Source organism: Panicum hallii, chromosome 9 (assembly GCF_002211085.1).
Source record: "Panicum hallii strain FIL2 chromosome 9, PHallii_v3.1, whole genome shotgun sequence".
Classification (NCBI taxonomy): Eukaryota; Viridiplantae; Streptophyta; class Magnoliopsida; order Poales; family Poaceae; genus Panicum; species Panicum hallii.
In genome coordinates this window covers 58255625-58277231 of record NC_038050.1, presented here as the reverse complement: position 1 = coordinate 58277231, position 21607 = coordinate 58255625, and the positions used below count along the sequence as shown (strand labels likewise).

Below are 21607 nucleotides of genomic sequence, written 5' to 3'. Positions count from 1 at the left end.
TGTGTTCGTACCCCCATCTATTTGTGTACCTAGGTGAATGAGCTATATAACTCTCTTCTCTCAAATGTATACCTGGGAGCACAGTTAATTCGAAATTTCAACTGTTTACACATACTGTTATGATGTGAAAAATTTTAAGTGATTATAGCAGATATTAGTAGGGGCAAATATTGTCATTTCAAATTTACATTTCCATAAGTGTAGTAACTCCATGGTCTTTGTATCCAACACAAAGCCAATTTTTTTGTTGCAAATAGTTCGCTGATCCTTTGAAACCAGAAAACAATGGGGGCGTGGTTATTACCAAGTTGAATATCTCTTATGCAGATGTCTCGGTCATATGTTTGAGATATCATTGAGTTGTCTGTCCAAACCCCAGTTAATGGGGGTGGTCCCTTTATCATCAGAAAATAGTGCATTGTCCTATATGCACCAGCTGATCGCACCCACATGGACAATCCATGAATACTAAACCAGCAATGCACAGAGCTTGGGGAAACCTCAGGGCATCCTGGAGGGATCCCGGGCCAACCTCTGGGCATCCTCGAGAGATACCGGGCCCCGACAGTCTTGGCCCATGATGCAGGGTCCCGTCTAGCGGGCGGGCGCCCCTTGCAGCACCGGGCGATGCGTAGAGCCCGGAAGAGACCTCAGGGTATCCCGGAGTCCCTCGAGAAGGATCCCAGACAACGACAGTCCTGGCCCATGGCGCAGAACCCTATTTGGCGGGCGGGTGCCACTTGCAAGTTGGCGCCCTTCATAAGGCGCCGCATTCACACTCAAGGCGGTATCTTCGGGGCCCATGGGAAAAGCTATAAATAGAATAGATAGGCAATGTGTAAGAGGGAGAAGGGGACTCAACTGAATACAACTATCAGCTCCACACAGGATATAGGGTGTTACGCTCACAGCGGCCCGAACCTGTCTAAACACCTTTGTCTTCTGATCGTCACATGCCCGGAATCCTACTGCGTGTTACACCCCCTGGCCGAATCTCTAAATGGGGGTTCCCATGAATCCCTGCTTGTGTTACTCACCCACCGTCAGCTAGCGCGCTAGGTAGGGGGTGTTGGCGCGTAGGATCTTTGTCCCCGACGAAAAACCTTTAAGAGAAACCATGGCGAACCGCTCTGACCGTTCCGATGGTGAGAGCAACGGTGATCATGCCCCCCGAAGGGGGCCATCCAATGTGTCGCCTAGCGCGGGACGATGGAACCACATCCCCTCGCACAAGGCGGGCGCCGGCCGGCGTCAATCATCACGACGCCCCCCTGACTTGACGCTCCCAAGTCCGCCTCCGGAGGCACCGCTCCGCCAATGCTAGGTTCGCCCAGTTCCGGGTTGAGGCTCGGAAGTGGGCGGTCCTGCAGGCGTCCCGGACATGAGGGCGCCTCAACCTCGGTGGCGTTCCCCCTGGGGAAGCACTGGTGGCAGCTCGTGCGCTTCTGTGCCACCCCCGGTGAGAGCAGAGCCCGGAATGCTTGAGGGGAAGTGGCTTGATGAGGTAGCCAGTCTCGTAGGGAAGGCATGCCCGAGGCCGGGGGCTCAGGGCTCCTGCACTATCGCCGAAGGTCCCTCCCGTGGGGACTCCCAGCCGCCGTCGCAGCAGCCCACTCTAGGTCGATCGTGCACCAGCGGGTCGCGCGACTTGCGCTCCCGCCTTGACGAGAAGAGAGCTGGCGAAGACGCCCGGACTACCCTCGAGCGTATACGTGAGTGGTGCCGAGAGGCCGAGGAGGATCACGCCTTCTCCGGCTCCCCCGCAGGGAAACCAGGGGCGGCGTGGCTCCGCCGGCGACGACGACATTTGACCCTACGGGGCCGGGTGCCAGGCCTTCACTGCGGACTTGCGGCAGGTCAACTAGCCCACCAAGTCTTGATGAGATATCCTAGAGAAGTACGATGGTACCATCGACCCTAAGGAGTTCTTTCAGATCTACACCACGGCTATCCAGGTTGCGGGTGGGGGGCCTCAGGTCATGGCTAACTACTTCCACGTGGCCCTCAGGGGTACCGCGAGGTTCTAGCTGATGAACCTCCTGCCGGGATCTATCGGCTCGTGGGGCGAACTGTGCCAACAGTTCGTCACCAACTTTTCTGGGTCGTTCAACCGACCCGGGACCCGGGGAGATTTTCTCGCGGTCAGACAACACAAAGGCGAAATGCTGCGACAGTATATTCCGTGTTTCAGCCAGGTGCGCAACACCATTCCCTGAATCTCACCATCCGCCGTCATCATTGTGTTTAGCGAGGTGTCACCAGCAAGTGTTTGGTGGGGAAGCTCGAGACGCACATTCCAAGACCGTTGCCGAGCTGTTCGCCCTGGCGGACAAGTGCACCCAGAAAGCGGAGGCTCAAAGCCGCACCGAACGGGGCAACGCGCCCGAGGAGCCCACCTCCTCGGAGCGCAGCAGGCCTGGCAACAAGAAGAACAAGCGGAAGGCTGTCGCTGCCCTGGCGATAAAAGGACGCAACAAGCCACCTATAGGGAGAAAACCCGTAGTGGGCTCCCAAAAGCTGGCCCCGGCAAAGCAGGGAGCCGACAAGTGGTGTGAGATCCATAGAACCTACCGGCACGACCTCACCGAGTGCCGGCTGGTCAAGGGCCTCGCGGAGAACCACTAGAAGGAGCGGGGAGATCGCTGCCATGGTGACGGCGATGGAGACGCCCCGGGTGGCGCGGGCCTAGGCTTCCAGGAGCTACAGTATGCCGTGGCCACCGTCTTCGGCGGAGCAAATGCTCCTCAATCACGAAGGAGAGCTAAGCTCCTCTTGAGGGAGGTCTGCGCTGCCTCCCCTGCGTCGGTGAGCTCCCAGCTCCTAAAATTGTCGGGTACACCGATTACCTTTGACCGGAACGACCACCTGGACAACACGTCGGGGGTCCGCATCCTCCCCGTGGTTGTGACCCCCCACAATCTGCAACCTCGGGGTGGGAAGAGTCCTCGTTGATGGGGGAGTGGGTCTGAACCACCTCTACCGGAGGTGTTACACAAGATGCAGATCGGGGAACGCAAGCTGCTCCTATCGATGCCTTTTAATGGTGTCAGCGATGGGAAGACGATTCCCCTAGGGCAGGTCGAGTTTCTCGTCACGTTCGGAGAACGGGACAACTTCCGCACCGAGAACGTTGTCTTTGACGTGGTGCACTTCGACCTTCCCTACAATGCCATCCTCGGGAGCCCGGCGCTTGCCAAATTCATGGCAGCCGTGCACTATGCATACATCACCCTGAAGATCCCGGGGCCTTCCGGGGTCATCTCCGTCAAGGTGGATGTCAAGGGGTCGGTGCATTGCGCCGAGAGGTTCTACGAGGCCATGGCGGCCGTCTCCCCGAACAACGGCGAACGATCCAAGCCGTCGGCACACCCCTCGGCTAGGCAGCGGATCGCCCCTGATGATGCGGCCCTCACCAAGGCGATCCACCTCGGGGATGATCCGCCTTGGGGACGATCCTGAGAAGACGGTGACAATTGGAGCACAACTGGGGGGAAAAAAAGGAAAGCGCGCTCATCTCCTTCCTCCGGGCTAATGCCGACGTGTTTGCGTGGAAATCGTTGGATATGCCCGAAGTCCCCAGGCAGGTGATCGAGCACCGCTTGGCCGTGCAGCAGAAAGTCCGGCGTCAGGCACCGGAGAGGCGAGACTTCATCCGCGAGCAAGTGCGGAAGATGTTGGAAGTGGGCTTCATCCGGGAGGTTTTTCATCCCAAGTGGCTGGCCAACCTAGTCATTGTCCTGAAGGCCAATGGCAAGCTCCGCATGTGCGTGGGCTACACCGACCTCAACGAAGCCTACCGCAAAGATCCTTTTCCACTACCCTGCATCGACCAAGTTGTTGATTCCACGGCGGAGTGCGACCTCCTTTGTTTTCTGGACGCGTACTTTGGGTACAACTAGATAAGCATGGCAAAGGAGGACGAGGAGAAAACTTCGTTCACCACCCCGGTGGGAACCTATTGCTACGTCCACATGCCCTTCGAGCTCAAGAACGCTGGGCCGACATTCCAACGGACCATGCGTATTACCTTGAAGGACTTGCAGAGCCACAACATCGAAGCTTACGTCGACAACATTGTGGTGAAGACCCGACATTAGGAGACCCTCATGCGGGACCTGTGGAAGACTTTGATAGCCTGCGAACCACCAGTCTCAAACTCAACCCCGAGAAGTGCGTGTTCGGGGTACCGGCGGGAAGCTCCTGTGCTTCCTCGTGTCGAGTCGCAACATCAAAGTGAACCCAGAGAAGGTGGAAGCAATTCATTGCATGCAGCCCCCGACCCGTCTGAAGGAGGCTCAATGCCTCACGGGGTGCATGGCGGCTCTCGGACGGTTCATCTCCAAGCTTGGAGAGAGGGGCCTTCCACTCTTCAAGCACCTCAAGAAGGTTGGCTGGTTCGAGTGGACCCAGGAAGCAGATCAGGCATTTTGAGGTTTGAAGGAATACCTTTCCTCCCCCCCAGTGCTGGTGGCACCCCGCAACAAGGAGGAACTACTCCTCTACATCTCGGCCACCCCACAAGTCGTAAGTGTGATGTTGGTTGTTGAGAGGGAAGAGGAAGACCCCGGAGACAGAAGTTCAGACCCTAGGAGAGGGGAGCACAAGAGGCTACGGAAGGGTCGCCGACCCCGGACCCCGAGACCATCCTGGACGTGCCTTTAAGGCGACCTCGATGTGTGCAACGCCCGGTGTACTTCGTGAGCGAGCTACTCTGAGACGCGAAAGAGCATTACCCGCAGGCACAGAAGATGTTGTACGCTGTCCTCATGGTGTCCTGCAAGCTGCGGCATTATTTCCAAGCGCATCAGGTCACTATGGTTACCTCATACCCCCTCGGCCACATCCTCAGGAACCGAGAGGGGATGAGGCGCACGGTGAAGTGGGCAATCGAACCGGCCGAGTTTGGTCTGCAGTTCGTGCCCCGGCATGCGATCAAGAGTCAAGCCCTTGCTGATTTTGACGCTGAATGGACCTCGGTCCTCGACATCGAGTGACCGGAAGAAACCGCGTACCCGGCGGTCGACGACGACAAGCCATGGACCTTGGAGTACTGGTGTATGAGTTTTGACGGGTCACTCACCCTCCAGGGGGCCACAGCCGGGGTGGTCCTGACCTCCTAGGATGGACAGATCCTCAAGTACGCCGTTCAGCTTGACTTCTGGGCTACGAGCAACATGGTGGAATACGAAGGCCTCCTAGCCGGGCTACGAGCCGCAGTCGGGCTGGGAGTTTGCTAGCTCCTGATGAAGGGGGACTCCCAGCTCATGATCAACCAGGTCTCCAAGGAATACCAATGCGCTGACCCGCAAATGGCCGCCTACGTGGCTGAAGTGCAGCGCATGGAGTGGCATTTCGACGGACTGGAGCTTGAAAGGCCCTTGTTTGGTTTTGGTAATTGAGTGACAACTTAGGTGGACTAACAAGTATTTATGTTGAGATACACAGGAGATTAGTCCACAGAAAGACACTAGTATGAGCAACATGTGCCATGGAGGAGAAATAGCTAAGGGTTGATGCTATGCTCATATAGTGTGATCGAGGAGCTCATTGCATATGAGACATAACATGGATTTATGTGACCAAAATGGAGAAGATCAAGACAAGGCTTGGCTTGATGGACTGGTTGCAATGGAGAAGGGCAAGTCAAGGCTTTGAAGCGAGGGACCGCGAGGCGGTGAAGCTTGGGCAAGATTTGGCGCCGATGGACCGAGGCAACGGTGAAGAGCGAGCAAGGTCAAGATCGATGGACCAAAGAGGTCATGTGATGATATGGAGTGGATCATATCATTCAAGGAAGATCAAGCCAAGTGTTGACTTATGAAGATGATCAAAAGGCTTGATGGAATTTGGTGCTTGTGTGGCATCAACATTTGGGAAAATGAAATGAAATGCGCAAGGCAAAGGTATGACTTGTAGGACATTTCATTTCACCGGTCAAAGGTTGTGTAGAGAAGTGCATGATCGGATTTAGGATAGATGGCCGTACTATCAAGAGGGGCAAACTTGTTTGCATATTGGTCATCTAGTGCCACTTGAGCGATCTAACATTGCGATGTTGCTAGGATCGAGTGGCGTGGTGAGATCAAGTGAAAATCCTTTGAAAATGATTGTGAAATGCTAACACACATGCACATGGTGTTGTTCACGTGGTGGTGTTGGCACATTTGCAAAGGAGAAAGAGTTGGAGTTGATGTTGATCAACTTTGGGAAACAAGAAAGGTTTTTCGGTTTTCTCCGGAAATTAGGTTGTCTCTTGGAGTGAAATACTGCTTTGATCCATTGTGTTTTGGACTAAGTATTCAGTTGGGTTGTGTAGCCCTCTGAATTAGCTTTCCATAGAGTCCAAGATCACCTAATTTGGACATCGGAGCTAAGAGTTATGGCCGGTTTTACCGAGGTACATTTCTGCTGAAAATAGACTTGCGGACGGTCCGCCCATGGGGGGCGGACGGTCCGCCGTTATCCCGGATGAGCTCTAATAGAGCCGTTTTTGGCTCTGTTGGTGGTCCAAAATGAACTGCGGACCGTCCGGTCCTTGGGGGCGGACGGTCCGCCTCCTACTGAAAATTCTGGGACAGAAACGCTACGGTTTCTGTGTGTGCTCACTTTTTGAACTGCGGACAGTCCGCCCATGGGGAGCGGACAGTCCGCCGGTCACTTCCAGATTTAGTCAGAGACGTTTGCAAATCGGTTGGTTCGAAGTTTTGAACCGCGGACAGTCCGTCCTAGGGGCGCGGATAGTCCGCCCGGGGCTCTAACGGTCGACTCTGACACTTAATAATTGCAGTTCTAGCCGTTGGTTTTGAATGGCGGACGGTCCGATTTCTGTGAGGCGGACAGTCCGCGAAATCTCTGTTTTCACGGGATTTGAGTGTAATGGCTAGTTTGGGGCCTCCCTCTATAAATAGAGGGTGTGGCCGGCCATTTGAGGGGGCTGAGCACCTTGGGGACTTGGTGTCCATGTGTGAGAGTGCTTGAGAGCCCTCTACTCACTCTAACTTGATAGTGATCATCCGATTGAGTGAGAGAGTGATTCTAGTGCGATTGCTTTGAGAGATTGCATCGAGTGGCACTAGGTGATCGTGTTGCAAGCCGGTGTGCTTATTACTCTTGGAGGTTGCCACCTCCTAGACGGCTTGGTGGGAAGAGGCTCCGTTGAAGCCCGCAAGAAGATTGTGTGGTGCTCCGGAGAAGAGATTGTGAGGAGTATTTTGCTCACCGCGCGGGAGCCATGAAGAGCAACTCTAGTTGAGCGAGACGTGAAGAGCAACAAGTGGTTCATCCGGATCATGTGCTAGAGCTCGGTGTGAGCACTCCACATGGGAGAGTGTGTCTTGAGAGTCACCACTAGCAAGAGGATCGGCGGCAACCTTGGAGCTTGTCTCAACGGGGATTAGCTTGGTGGCAACCAAGTGAATCTCGGGATAAAAATCACCGTATCAATCTTAACTACTCTTCTCGGTGGTTTGCATTCTCCAAATCACAAGCCTTGTATTTACATTCATATATATCTTGTGCTTGTGCAGTTGCTCTCTAGTGTTTAGTTAGTTGTGTAGCTTGCTAATCATCTTCTTGCTTGTGTAGCTAGAAGTAGAGATCATAGTGTAACTAGTTAGCTTGTTTAGTTTAATTAGTTGCTCTTGCTTAGATTGTGTAGCTAAGCAAGTTGAGCTCTTGAGTTTGTATTGTGTATCCTTGTCCTTGAGCATCTAGTGAGCTTAGGTTTGGCTTTGTGCTATTGCCCATTGGAATTGTGTAGGAGCTCCCCTTGTTTGTGAAGTACTAGTGCTTAGACTTGTGTGGCTTGGCATTAGAATTGTTAGGAGAGCTCTTACTAGTTTGGCACTCCATTTGCTTAGTGTAGGATCTTTTTGGAAGTGCCTTAGAGTCATAATTAGAGGGGTGAAGTCTTGGCTAAGCGAATAGTTTCAATTCCGCATATGTTTCGGTTAGCCGGCGCAATTAGTTTTAGAAAGGACTATTCACCCCCCTCTAGTCCGCCATCTCGATCATACAGAGCTGCAACACGTTCCCCACAATGAGAACACTAAGGCTGATGAGCTGTCCCGGCTTGCGTCCTCACGAGCTCCATTACCCCCCGGGGTGTTCGAAGAGAAACTCTGCCGACCTACCGTCACGGCTGCCAACCGTGTCGAAGGGGGAACCCCGCTTTAGAGTGGGGGAAACCAGTCCATGCCACCCACCGAGAATACTGTGCTCCTGGCAAGTCCTTAGGAACCCTCATGGATGGACGACATCCGCGGCTTCCTAAAAGAAAATATCCTACCCGAGGATGATGGGGCTGCAGAATGGATCGAACGACAGTCCAAGCGCTACGCCATGGTAGATGGGGATCTATACCGGCGTGGCATGGACAGGGTCCTTCTTCGGTGCATCTCTCGGGAGGAAGGCGGCGAGCTGCTCGCCGACATCCACTAAGGCGAGTGCGGGAGTCACTCATCCTCCCGCATGATGGTTGGGAAGGCCTACCGGCAAGGATTTTACTAGCCGATAGCCCTCGAGGATGCTGCCAAACTGGCTCGACACTGCAGAGCGTGTCAATTGCATGCAAAGCAAATCCACCAGCCAGCACAAGCGCTCAACGCCATCCCCATGTCCTGGCCATTCGGGGTCTAGGGGCTCGACATCTTGGGACCTTTTCCCAAAGCAGTCAGGGGATATGAATGGTTGTACGTGGCGATCGACGAGTTCACAAAGTGGCTGGAGGTTACCTCGGTCATCAAGGCCAACAAGAACTCTGCGCTCAAGTTCATCAAGGACCCGGTGGCTCGTTTTGGGGTTCCGAATTGGATCATCACCGACAACGAAACCCAGTTCACGAGCTACCTTTTTGGGGATTACTACGAGGATATGGGCATCAGGCTATGCTTTGCTTCCATGGCACACCCACGTAGGAACGGGCAAGCCGAGAGAGCCAACGCAGAAATCCTCAAAGGGATGAAACCCAGGACCTACAACGAGCTCAAGAAGCATGGCGTAGGCTGGATAGACGAGCTTCCGGCAGTGGTTTGGGCGAACCGAACCACCCCTAGCCGCGCAACAGGCGAGACACCATTCTTCCTCGTTTATGGAGCCGAAGCCGTGCTCCCGGCCAAAGTAACGTTGGGAAGCCCACAGGTACGAGCCTACAACGAGGAAGATCAAGATCAGTTGCGGCAGCATGACATCCTCTACCTTGAGGAAGTACGGTGCAGACTGGCGGTTAGGGTGGCTCGCTACCAGCAAGCCCTCCGATGCTACCACCAGCGCCACGTACGACCACGAACCCTCCAAGTCGGAGACCTGGTCCTCCACCGGTTCCAATCACGTGAAGGGAGGAACAAACTCTCCGCCATGTGGGAGGGACTCTTCCACGTCATGGAAGAACGCCGGCCCAGAGCATTCCGGTTCTCTGACGAGGACGGAGTGCTTGTGCCCAACGTCTAGAGCATTGAGCATCTTCATAGGTTTTACCCGTAGATAGAGGGGGGGGGGTCACAGTGTCCCGGCATGAAGGCCAAGTAACCCGCGGACAGCCTCCCCGGGATACTTGGCCGGGGGCTCCCACCTACGTACACCTACCCCGTACTTTCCATTCCAGCATTAAGCATATTGTAGTCTATTTATGCAATTTCTAAAGTTTTCTTCGCACGAAAGTTGCTCGCCAGAGGAGTCTGGCTCACGCCACGAAAGAGCAGTCTTGTCTAAAGCGACACGTTGGCTGGGGCCTAATAGGCTCTTCTTGGCCAACTTCAACTCTCGGCCTAGTCTCCGGACCCCGAGATCAGTTGTCTCCAGGAACCCTACGCTCACTACCACGCGCTTCCACGGCAAGCAGCCTTGACTAATGAACAAACAACCCACCCCAGGAAAACAACTTGAGCTTAGTTAAGAAACATACTTCAGCTTACACAAAGGCCAGTCATGGCCGGGATCCCTTGGATCCCGAAAAAGGGAACTTTGCATATTTTCTAGCAAAGGTACACGGATCACAGGGAAGGCACCCCGTATGCGAGCGATGAACTTCGAGCGCCGCCGTGGACGAATCCAGAAGTAGCATCCGCCCACCGTGCGGGTCTGGGGGACAGCGCCCGGGCCCGGCAACACCGAGGATGATCAGCAGAGACTGAAGAAGTGGCGGAAGAGTTACACCAACGGTTGTACGCCGATGAACATCTCGCACGCGTGCACGAAGAGCGCTAGGGTGACAACGGCGTTGGGGATAAGGTGCACCATGTAGATGGCATACGCCTCCAGCACCTTCACGAAAAAGGGCGAGAATGGCGTCACCAGCCCCGCCATCAGAAACGGAAGGAAGATGATGACCTCCCCGAAGCCTCGCGGGCTGGGATAGGCTGTCCCAGCGCGGAGGGAGGTGCCGGGACACACGAGCCCTTTCACATGGTCCACGCGGTCACGGTGACTGTCGACGGCCCGAAGTTGAGGACGCGGCAACCGCTATCTTGCCCGCTGCGACGTGTCATGGCGGAGGCTCAGGTGGCGGTGGCGAGAGGGAGATGCAAGGAGTTGTTGGCGAAAAGACAAGTGGATGAGGTGGCCAACGATGCCTCCTCTCTAACAATATATACCTAATGGAAGGGGAGGGGACGGGGCGCTCCAACTCCGTGAGAATCCCGCGACCCCAAGTGCCGGGCCCCGCGGAAAGGACAGCACGATCCCCGAAGTGGGAAAAATAGCCGTGGCCGCCTCGCGGCGCGGGCACGTGGAGCAGGGAGTAACTCTTGGCCCCACATCCGACTCGTTGTTTCAGATTCAGACGTGGGCCTGGAGGCTGCTGTTAGCGCACGGGAACGGGGTCCCTTAGCTCTGGACTAAGACAAACCAAAGGTAAATAGGCCGAAAGACCCTCCTAACTGAATCACCTTCTAGAGGATCCAGAACCGTGGGAGGCCAAGCACCTCCCCGGGATACGGTGGTCCCTTTGTGGAGAAGGGATTCATCTGCCGGCGCATTTAATGCGCCCGTCCTACTACGACCGGACGAGGTCCAGATGCGGCGTGACTTCCCCATAAAATAACATAATTATGCGGGAGATATGCTCACAGACTGCGGTGACCAGAACACAGGGAGCACCCCTCCCGAGTCAGGTCCTGTCGTCTAGCAATGGACAGTTAGGGGAGCCCGCCACTTGCGCTTCCCGTCTCATCGGACAGACGTGGAGAGGAGTGCCGACGACCATGAACGGCGCACAGTAAAGTAAAGGAAAAGTGACTGATGTCCGAGATCGAGCGCACGTATGGCTGGTGGCGCGGGCTCGCCGATTAGCAGGGCTCGTCTCTGTCTACTGTTCGCCTTGTAGCCACAGGATTGTGATGGTCGACACGAGAGGTGCCACGCTGTTACAACAAACATCCTGTTCGACGCTATGGCCACACTATAGCTATAATGATTCCTTAGATTTCAAGGAACGCATAGTGGAATACCAATCGAGTGCTAGCTTCGCTTTCCTCCAAGGACTTGCAGTCTCATCCGAAAATTACACTCATCGTCATGTCTCCCCGCGCCAAGTAGATCGGAGCTTCCAGACTTTCTCCAGCGGGTGATACAATGCTGATGCGGCAGCCCAACCAGGAGCGCCGTCGTGTCGTGCAGGGACGAGGACGGAGCCATGGCGTGGGTGGGCCAAGCGGGGTCGCTCCACCGACCACACCCACGCTTTCCATGGCGCCTTGGTGATCTGGACATGGATTAGGTGTTAGGTAGTAGGGCGATTATATAACTGAGACCGGCAACGAACTGCTGCTGCAGCACTCTAACTCACCGGGGTAACACGGTTATAAATTGGCGCGTCATCGTAGTACCATTTGCAGTCGGTGCACGGACGCGCAACAATGCAGAAAGAGGCTCGGAACTACGACAAGATCGTCAACAGGGATGAGATCACGGATGCCGCCGCGGCGGCGTTCGCCAACGCCGGCCAGGTCCCGGAGAAGTACGTCCGGACCGAGGAGGTCCTCGACGGCGTCGTTGTCGGCGAGGACGAGAGCTACGAGCTGCCGGTCGTCGACATGGCCAGTCTTCTTGACCCGGAGTCGGCGGCGCTCGAGATCGGGAAGCTCGGGGACGCTTGCAGGAACTGGGGCTTCTTTCAGGTCCGGTTCCTTCTGTTTCCTTCTCCCTTTTTTCTATTTGTGTACGTGTCCAACTAGCCACATCCAATTATTGATGATGAGTTCCTTGTAACTTATGATGCTTTTACGTACGGAGTAGCTGACGAACCATGGAGTCGACGAAGAAGTGATCCAGCGAATGAAAGACAGCACCGTGCAGTTCTTCAGCTCGCCGCTGGAGAGCAAGAAGAAAGTGGCGGTCCGAGAGAACGGCTTCGAAGGATTCGGGCACCATTACAGCAGGGCATCAGGAGGTAAGCTGGACTGGGCAGAGAGCGTGATCCTCATCACGCAGCCACCCCAAGACAGGAACATGGAGATGTGGCCTACCAACCCGCCCACATTTAGGTCTGTCGTTTCCATTTCCATCCCCATGGCATGGTCAATTTCGTTCAGCCAGCAACGGTGACATTGCTTGGCCTGACTGCTGTTAGTTTGAATAATTTTGCATGGATTAATTCCACAGGGACGCGCTTGAGGTGTACTCCGTGGAGATGATCGGTCTCGCGATGAAGCTCCTGGGCTTCATGGCGGCCGACCTCGGGGTGGAGCGGGAGGCGCTCGTCGGCGCCTTCACCGGGCGGCGGCAGAGCATGGCGATCCACTACTACCCCCCCTGCCCCCACCGGGAGAAGGTGATGGGCATCACGCCGCACACCGACGGGCTCGGCCTGACGCTGCTGCTGCACGTGGACGGCACGCCGGGCCTGCAGATCAGGAAGGGCGGCCGGTGGTTCCCGGTGCGGCCGCTGCCGGGCGCCTTCGTCGTGAACGTCGCCGACATCCTCGACGTCCTGAGCAACGGCACGTACAGGAGCGTCGAGCACCGGGTGATCCCGGACGCCGAGAGGGCCCGCACCACCGTCGTGATATTCCAGGAGGCCTCCGTCGGAGGGGCGGTGGCGCCGCTGCCGGGGCTCGTGCCGAAGGGCGGCGGGGCGCGCTACAGATCCATCGGAGTAGAGGAGTATATCAAGGGGAACTTCAACGCGCTGGCTGAAGGGACATGCTTCATCGAGAGCCTCAGGATTTAGAGCTTGTGATCGCGATGTATCTGCACCCAAGTGGTTGGTGACAGAGAGCTGCTTGCTTCTGTCCTTGTATCCAGTGCGCTTGAAAAATTGAATAAAAATCCAGACTGCAGAGTAACACTAGTAGAAAACTATGATTTTTTTTAAACGAACCAGGCAGGGCTGCCGATTATATTAAAAAGAATTAAAAAGAAGAAACAACATCCAAATTGAGCACAACAAATAATGACAAAGATATGGTTTTTAAGATTTTCTGGTAAAATGCGTATGCATGCAGAAAAGGACACCACTGTCCAATGGAGTCTGATAGCCAATCCCATGCACCTACACAAATTACAGGCTTGTTAGTTGTTAGTGGTTTTAGTATCATCTCTGTACTGTACAGAGATAAATTGTAATTACCGATAATCTCTTGTGTGCACGCCTTTACGGTTTAAGATATTTTCAACTTGAGAAGTGGTAGGTGGATGAAAGCATCCGATTCTTCCTTCCAAAACAACTGACGCCTGATCGCAGCCTGCTAACCACTCTATACACCAAACCTATCGCAGCCTGCTAACCACTCTATACACCAAACCTATCGCAGCCTGCTAACCACTCTATACACCAAACCTTATCGCAGAAGGAAAGGAGGCCTCCCATTGCTGTAACAATTGTTCCAGCACCTGTGGTCACAGAGGTGTCACTGACTGACTCGTCACTGCAAAAGAAAGGTTCATTCTTAATAAGTCTGTCAAGATTCTTACAGGTGAAATCATCTCTAAATTGTGAAAGATGTGCCATGGAAAATATGCTTGCAATATTCACTTTTATCTTACAGTAACTGTATATGCTTGATCGACCTCAGACTCAATGCGAACTTTAACAGAGCATGCAAACAACGAAACATTTCCTATAACTTTTAACAAGCCAAGTTCGATATTCAAGTTCAGTTAACATCTAGCAGAGCAAAACGTAAGTACTGACTGTTATTGAATTTACTGAAGCGGGGCTGGCATAACCTTACATTAGCTTTGGTAGTATTCACATTGCTTGTTTTTTTAATCCATTCACATATTGGTCTAGCCTTTAAAAAAGACCACACTCAGAACTTCAAATATTTTTAAGTAAGAACATAGGGGGAAAAGAAAATAGAAAAAAAATGAAACGTGGCTCACACTGAATTTATATATGATAATGAAAAGATATGGAAGTTTAAAGTAAACACGCACACACACACACAAAAACATTCCTGAACGCTCACTCCAAGATTTTGAGAAATGTAAAAGTTACATGCTTACCTAATGATGATGAATTGATGATGATGTGATGCAAAGCATATTTGAATGGGCTCACTGCCTCTCTTGTGGCTGGTGCTGCTGCGGCTAGGCCCACTCTGTCATGAGACTGCAGCCTTGTTGACTTGTTGGTTGGTTGCTGGCGCCCCAGACCCAGTGCGCTGCTGATTTAAATCCAACCTCACGTTCAGGTATCCCATACTCGAGACCAGAGTGATAGTCTTGGACCGTGTATATTTGATACTGTCGCCTGCTAGTTGGCTTGGGCATTAGGCCTGGCAGCAAAAACAAGAAAAGGTTCTAAAAAAATCAAAAAAGGGGAAAAACCCGGTTAAAAAATGGGAATTTCCGAGTGAAAAACGGTATTCCGGATACACGTCGGGGAAAATGCTGAAATTGGTATTTCTCTCACTGCTTTCCAACTGATTTTGGATATTTTTCTAAGAAAAGATGGGTTATGCACAGTTGGGAAAATGGCGATTCGGGATTGGTTGAGAAAAGATGGGTTATACACAGTTGGGAAAATGGCGATTCGGGATTAGTTGCGGTGGAATTTCTCATCCCGTTTTCACCGCATTCCGACCAACCTTGTACATGCAAGATTCTTTGATGCTACATGTTACACTACCGGACGCGGCTGATTTGCCGAGTGCCCCGAGCACTCGGCAAAGACGTAAAGGCACTCGGCAAACATTTTGCCGAGAGCCCCACTCGGCAAAGGGCTCTCGGGGAAGCCGGGGTCGGCAAAGGATACTTTGCCGAGAGCTTCTCCTCGGGCTCTCGGCAAAATGTTTACCGAGAGCCAAAAGCGGCCCTCGGCAAAGAAAAGTAGCCGTCACGGCGCGCCACCGTGGACGGATCCTTTGCCGAGTGTCGCTGTCAGACTCTCGGCAAAGGACCGCGTCAACGCCCACCCTGGACGCCTTCTTTATCGAGAGCCCGGTCAATAGCACTCGGCAAAGTATTTTTTTTTATGACCTCACTATTTTCTTTGCCGAGAGCCACTGGAGGCAGCACTCGGCAAAATTTTTTTTTATGACCTCACTATTTTCTCTTTGCTTGATTAGAAGGAGAAGTAATGAAAGAACGGATGGAGACAAACACAGAATTATGCAGTAACAATCAGGCCTGAGAGTGCCTGGCGGACAGTCCGCCAGGCCGGACTGTCCGCCAGGCACTCTCAGGCCTGATTGTTACCGCGAAAACTAGTGACGTCAAGAATTAATCCACTGGGGCTCAAACTTTGTAGGCACATTCACTGTAGCCAAGTATATCACAAAGTACACAATGAACAATCAAAGTACATTCAGTCTAGCTAAGTCTCAAATGCAAATAACTCCATCATCTATGCCGAAGGTGGCTAGTTGTTCTGGTTGGTCTGATTTGGAGAAATATACGGATCATTGGAGGCCGCCGACTGATTCTGCAACATATAGATGAAATGTATGAGTGAAACGACAAAATAAACGACATATTGAACATTGCATACTCACTGAAGTAGAAAACGGATCGGTGGGTTGTCTAGGTGGGGTGACGAAGGGAGGTGGCGGAGGTAGACCCGTCGCGGCGCCAAGACTCTGAATGTACGCGAACATGCTCGCCATCCTCTGTCGGTCAGCCTCCCGCTCGGCCTCCATCTCCGCCCTCATCCTTGCCTCCAACTCCATACGTTCTCTCCTCTCTTCTTGCAGCTGAGCCTGCAAAATTTTTACCCCAATATTACAATAATACAAAAGCGAAGTTATGTAATATAATAGAAAAAAAATGTATGAACAAGCAACAACCTGGAGTGCCTGGACTTGGCTCGTCGAACTGTCCGGACGAGGTCGGATGCCTGTGCTCGAGCTCGTTTGCCGTGCTTTTATCTGAGATAGAGTCGGAGTAGAAGAGGAGTCGATCGCGCCGTCGCAAATCCAGTACTGTCCATGCTTCTTTCCTCCTCCGACCTTCATGACAATTTCAGCGTCAAGATCCTCCTGGGTCGGATCGTACTCTGGCCCGTGCACCTCCCTCGCCATCGATGTGTACTCATTGAGGCGAGTATAGATGCTCGGGTTGCTGTACGCCTCGGGCCCGTCCTCCGCGTTGTAGCTGACGCTGGATGTCGCTGGATGTCGCTTTACCCTTGTGGGATAGAGCATACGCCATGAATTTGTTGCACTGCTGCCCTCCATGTGCCGCCGACTGCGAGAAACAAGATGATGAGAAATCATGCATAGTTCAATAACCACAAAACAAGTAAAGTCGCGTACCCATGCTTGGGCGTACTCGGTCAGGTTACGGTTGCCTTGGTGACCTTCTGTCCAAGGACGACGGCGTGGTAGTTGATGATTGACTGGAGGCGCTGCTCGTAGAACATGTCGGTAACGAGCTTTTTGCAGCGATACTCGGCAACCACATCCGCCTGCGCGTCCATCCCGGCCTGTAGTCTGTAGAAATCCTGCAATAAACACGATATCATTATTTCAATCATATTATCAAGGATGTGCAACGAATGCGATATATTGATCACTTACCCAAAGCTCGCCCTTCACTCGCTCAGCCAAGTTGGGCCACTGTCTGCCGGCAACATCCCGCATGTCGGGGACGGCCCGGTAGTGCTCCCACGTATAGGCCGGACACGGCTCTCCGGCCAACGTGACCAGGCCAGGGAAGTGATCCCTAACCAGAAGACCCAAGATGCCATTCACATGGCGTCTGTGAGCACCAACGGGCCTCTCCACAACTATCCAGTTCCTGCACAGGTGATTGATAAAAATTTTTAATTTCTACCACAAAATTGAAATTATAACGTAAACATGTACTGAAAACATGTAAATTTACTTACTTATCCCCTTGGGGAGCTATGATCGGGCGTTTTGCTTCAGGAATCGGTCGCTGGGGGAGACTCGCCGGACCTCGCTGGTAGACGGTTGACGAAGCAGAGGCCTCCGTGCCCTCCTCGTCCGCCTGCTCGTCGTCCCCTGGCCCCTCCTGGTGGACCACCTGGTCCGCCTGCTCGTCCTCCCCTCCGGGAGCGCCTGCTCCTCCTCCTCCGGCGGCACTTCCTCCTCCGGGAGGCACCTCCTCCTCCGGGAGCGCATGCTCCTCCTCCGGCGGCGCCTGTGTCATCGCCCTCCTGCCACTCCCCCTCCTCCTCCTGTAAGACGGTCCCTCAGCCGCCCCGGACGTCGGCTCACTGCTCCCCCCCGAAAACCTCTTGTGAAGGGCCGCTACACTCTTCTTCATCCCGCGGCCCACCATCTCTGGTGAATCCCCTGCAATTAAAAGAAAATTAATTAGTACAGATAAATATATAACACATACTTAGATAAATACATAAAGAAAATAGAACATAATTACATGCAAATTATGTGGATGAAGAGAGATAGAGGAGCTTCATCCAAGATAAATACATAAAGAAAACCGAGTTGTGTTATGTGGATGAACAGAGATAGAGGAGCTTCATCCAAGAGGTATAGGGGGTTTTGGACAGCCTCCCACGGACATAAGACGATGGGCCCATGAAGAGATACTTTGGATGAAAGAAAAATGGTCAGTTCTGCTGGCTGATCCCGAGCTGTCCTGGCGGACTGTCCGCCATTCCTGGCGGACAGTCCGCCAGGACCTCTCAGCCAGCCAAAAAACCTTCTTTAATTCCAAGGGATTGATCCAAACTTTAAGATATCTTAGAGGGATGATTGGATGTATATGAGACAAAGCAGAAGACAAATAAAACACAGTTTTCAAGACAACATAAAAAAAGTTTACCACTTTAGATCAACAACCATAATTACGTAATAAGTACAGATAAATATATAATACATACTTAGATAAATACATGAAGAAAATAGAACATCAATACGTAATAATATAGTCTTACATTGACTAAAAATATTCATCGTAGTCGGGATTAGCTGGATCATAGTCCTCATCATCACTATCAATCATGTCGTAACCAATAAGATCAGAAGACTCGGTGTCTTCATTTGCATTGTCTACTTGTAGTCGTTCTAGCATGTGTAAATCCTTAACGCTCTGCACCTCTTCCTCCTCCCCCGCATCATCAACCGCTTCAACTTCCATTTCGTTTGCCTCGGTTAATTCTGTCTCGAATCGCCCTTGTAGCCCCTCTTCTTGAAAGAACTCTCCGTCATATATGTTTGGATCTAAGTTGTAATCATCATCGTTAGGGACAGGTACTCTACCGTGCGGTGATGTCTTGTACACAATATACCAACCCTTAAGATGCTCTTTGCTTTCACACGCATATGGGAGATAATAAACTTGTATAGCCTGTTGAGCAACAACATAGACATCGTCTATGGTCATGACTGAATCCTGTCGAATTTCGACTAGCCCAACATTAGAATGCGTCCGTCTCATTGCTTGAGGGTCAAACCAATGACATTTGAATATCACGGGATTAAGTGGTTTCGAACCATAGTAGCTGAGTTCGTATATTTCTTCAATTCTTCCATAATACTCAATCCTATCAAGGCCGGGAGTAAACACCCCAGAATTTGTGGTCTTTCGATTGGGTCGACAATCCTCATGACTGCTTGTACAAAAACGATATCCATTCACGTCATAACCAGAATATGACTTGACCTTATATCCAAAGCCACCGGCCACCTGTCTCAACTCAGCACTCAAGGTCGCATCGCTAACGCCCTGCAAGTTCAAGTACGATTGGACAAACTAAGTAAAAACAACTTAGAGTGAAAAGCTAAGTACGGGCCAGATTGGACCGTACCTTCTGTTTGAACCAAGAAATAAAATTGGGGATCCATTTCCTGCACCTTGTTTGAGCAGGGTATCTAATTCCTGCTCCGTGATATCCCTTGATTGACGCCAGAATTCTTGAATAAATTGTTGCATGTACGGTGTCACCTCGTCAAGGTTGGTCAACACATACAGCATGATCCGACACCACTCTTGATGACTCAACCTCTTGGTGGTCGAACCACTTGCAGTTCCAAGCTGACCTTGAAAAAGGCTGAGTCTCGAGTCATTTTCGCTAGCATTGTAACGAGCCGGTGGATTATGCACACTAGGTAGGTTGTCACCATAGTATACTGATGTAAAGTTCGACACCTCCTCCAGAATGTATGCGTGGGCAGGCGGGCGCGGCGGCGTTGGCGGCGTGGGCGGGCGGGCGGCGTGGGCGTGGGCGGGCGCGCCGTGGGCGGGCGCGGCGGCGTGGCGTGGGTGGCGTGGGCGCGGGCGGCGGGCGCGGGCGGCGGCCGGCGGCCGTGGGCGGCGGCGGGCGGGGGCGTGGGCGGCGGCGTGCGGGCGGGCGTGGGCGGGCGTGCGGTGGGCGGGCGAGATAAACCCGCTTGTTTGCCGAGTGCCCTAGATCTGGCGCTCGGCAAAACCCCATGTTTGCCGAGTGCCTCCGATCCGCGGCACTCGGCAAAGCCCCCGCCCCCGGCCCCGCTATCTTCGATTGAGCCGCCGCCCCCGCCCCCGGGCCCGCTGCGCCGCCGCCGCTCCCCCGCCCCGCGCCCCCGCCCACATTCCCGGCCGCCGCCCGCGCCCGCGCCGCGCGCCGCCCGCACGCGCCCCCGCACGCGCCCCCGCCCGCGCCGCCCGCGCCCGCCCGCCCGCCGCGCCGCGCCCCCGCCCGGCCCGCGCCCCCGCCGCCGCCGCCGCTCCCCCGCCCGCGTTCCCGGCCGCCCACGCCCGCCGCCGCCCGCGTTCCCGGCCGCCGCCCGCGCCCGCGCCGCGCGCCGCCCGCACGCGCCCCCACCCGCGCCGCCCGAGCCCGCCCGCGCCCGCCCGCCCGACCGCCGCGCCGCGCCCCCGCCCGGCCCGCGCCCCCCGCGCCCGCGCCCGCGCCGCCCCCGCCGCGCCGCCGCCGCCGCCGCTCCCCCGCCCGCATTCCCGGCCGCCGCCCGCTCCCGCGCCGCCCCCGCCGCGCCGCCGCCGCTCCCCCGCCCCGCGGCCCCGGCTCGCGCCCCCGCCCGCGTTCCCGGCCGCCGCCCGCGCCCGCGCCGCCCCCGCCGCGCTGCCGTCGCTCCGCCGCCCCGCGGCCCCGGCTCGCGCCCCCGCCCGCGTTCCCGGCCGCCGCCCGCGCCCGCCCGCCCGCGCCCCCGCCCCCGCCCACGCCCCGGCCCGCGCCCCCGCCCCGCCCGGCCCGCGCCGCGCCCCCACCCGGCCCGCACCCCCGCCTGCGTTCCCGGCCGCCGCCCGCGCCGCCGCCGCTCTCCCGCCCCGCGGCCCCGGCCGGCCCCGCCCGGCCCGCGCTGCCGCCGCTCTCCCGCCCCGCGGCCCCGGCCGGCGCCCCCGCCGCAGCCGTGCCCCCGGCCTACGCCCCCGCCGCCGCCGCCGCCGCGGCCCCGCCCCCGGCGTGTGCTGAGAATGTCTGCCTCTGACTTTTCAATGTAGTTGCACACAAGTCATTCATTTTAAAGATCTCGCTACTTGTTTCTCCATTACCACTCGCATCCCACCTTATGCATGTTGATTTCAGGTTGATTATCTAAAAAAGGCTGATCCAGCAAGAAGCTATATTCTTCAGTGACTGATTGGTAACCAAGGCATGTTGATTTTTTTTAATAACCTCCCTATTTTCTCTTTGCTTGATTAGAAGTAACGAAAGAACGGGTGGAGACAAACACAGGATTATGCTGTAACAATCAGAACTGAGAGGGTCTGGCGGACTGTCCGCCAGGACGCCTCAGTTCTGACTGACCGCTATTTCTTTGTGCTGTGCAGAGAGTGCTTGTTGTCTGTTACCTTTGGCTGTCATGTTGCTCTCACAATTTTCGTAACTTGTGAGACCGAAAGAAACTTACCATAGGCATGTCTTGGGGCTTTTAGTCAACAATTAACACCCCTTTCGCACTTGTGATATCAGCTGAGTGCTCCTTGTGGCCAACTACATGATGACTTTCCAGAATTAAGTAGGGTTGGCTTACACCTTGAGTAACTGGGAGAATAGAGCAATCTGGGACTGTGATCTGTACTTGTTCAATATATAGGTATTGCTACTTGTATTTTTTGGGGGGCAAACAATTTTGAGCTGATAAGCTTTCGACCATATGAGACCCTAAATCTGTGTTTTCGACCATATGAGACCCTAAATCTGTGTTTTCGACCTACGCCATTACACGTTGTTTGTTCATAAAAACTTGTATCATATGCAATTGATATTATTCTCGGCTATGTATTTAGAAAATAAGAC

General features: G+C 54.2%; 1 protein-coding gene across 1 annotated transcript; it reads left to right on the top strand.

The window, feature by feature from the left end:
- The first annotated feature begins 11761 nt into the window (after positions 1–11761).
- LOC112875398 (S-norcoclaurine synthase 1-like) lies at positions 11762–13285 on the top strand. The gene is made up of 3 exons (XM_025939239.1): positions 11762–12113; positions 12232–12479; positions 12598–13285. The coding sequence occupies exons 1-3, from the start codon at positions 11853–11855 to the stop codon at positions 13163–13165; spliced, it is 1077 nt and encodes a 358-aa protein (XP_025795024.1). The 5' UTR covers positions 11762–11852; the 3' UTR covers positions 13166–13285.
- The last annotated feature ends 8322 nt before the right edge of the window (positions 13286–21607 follow it).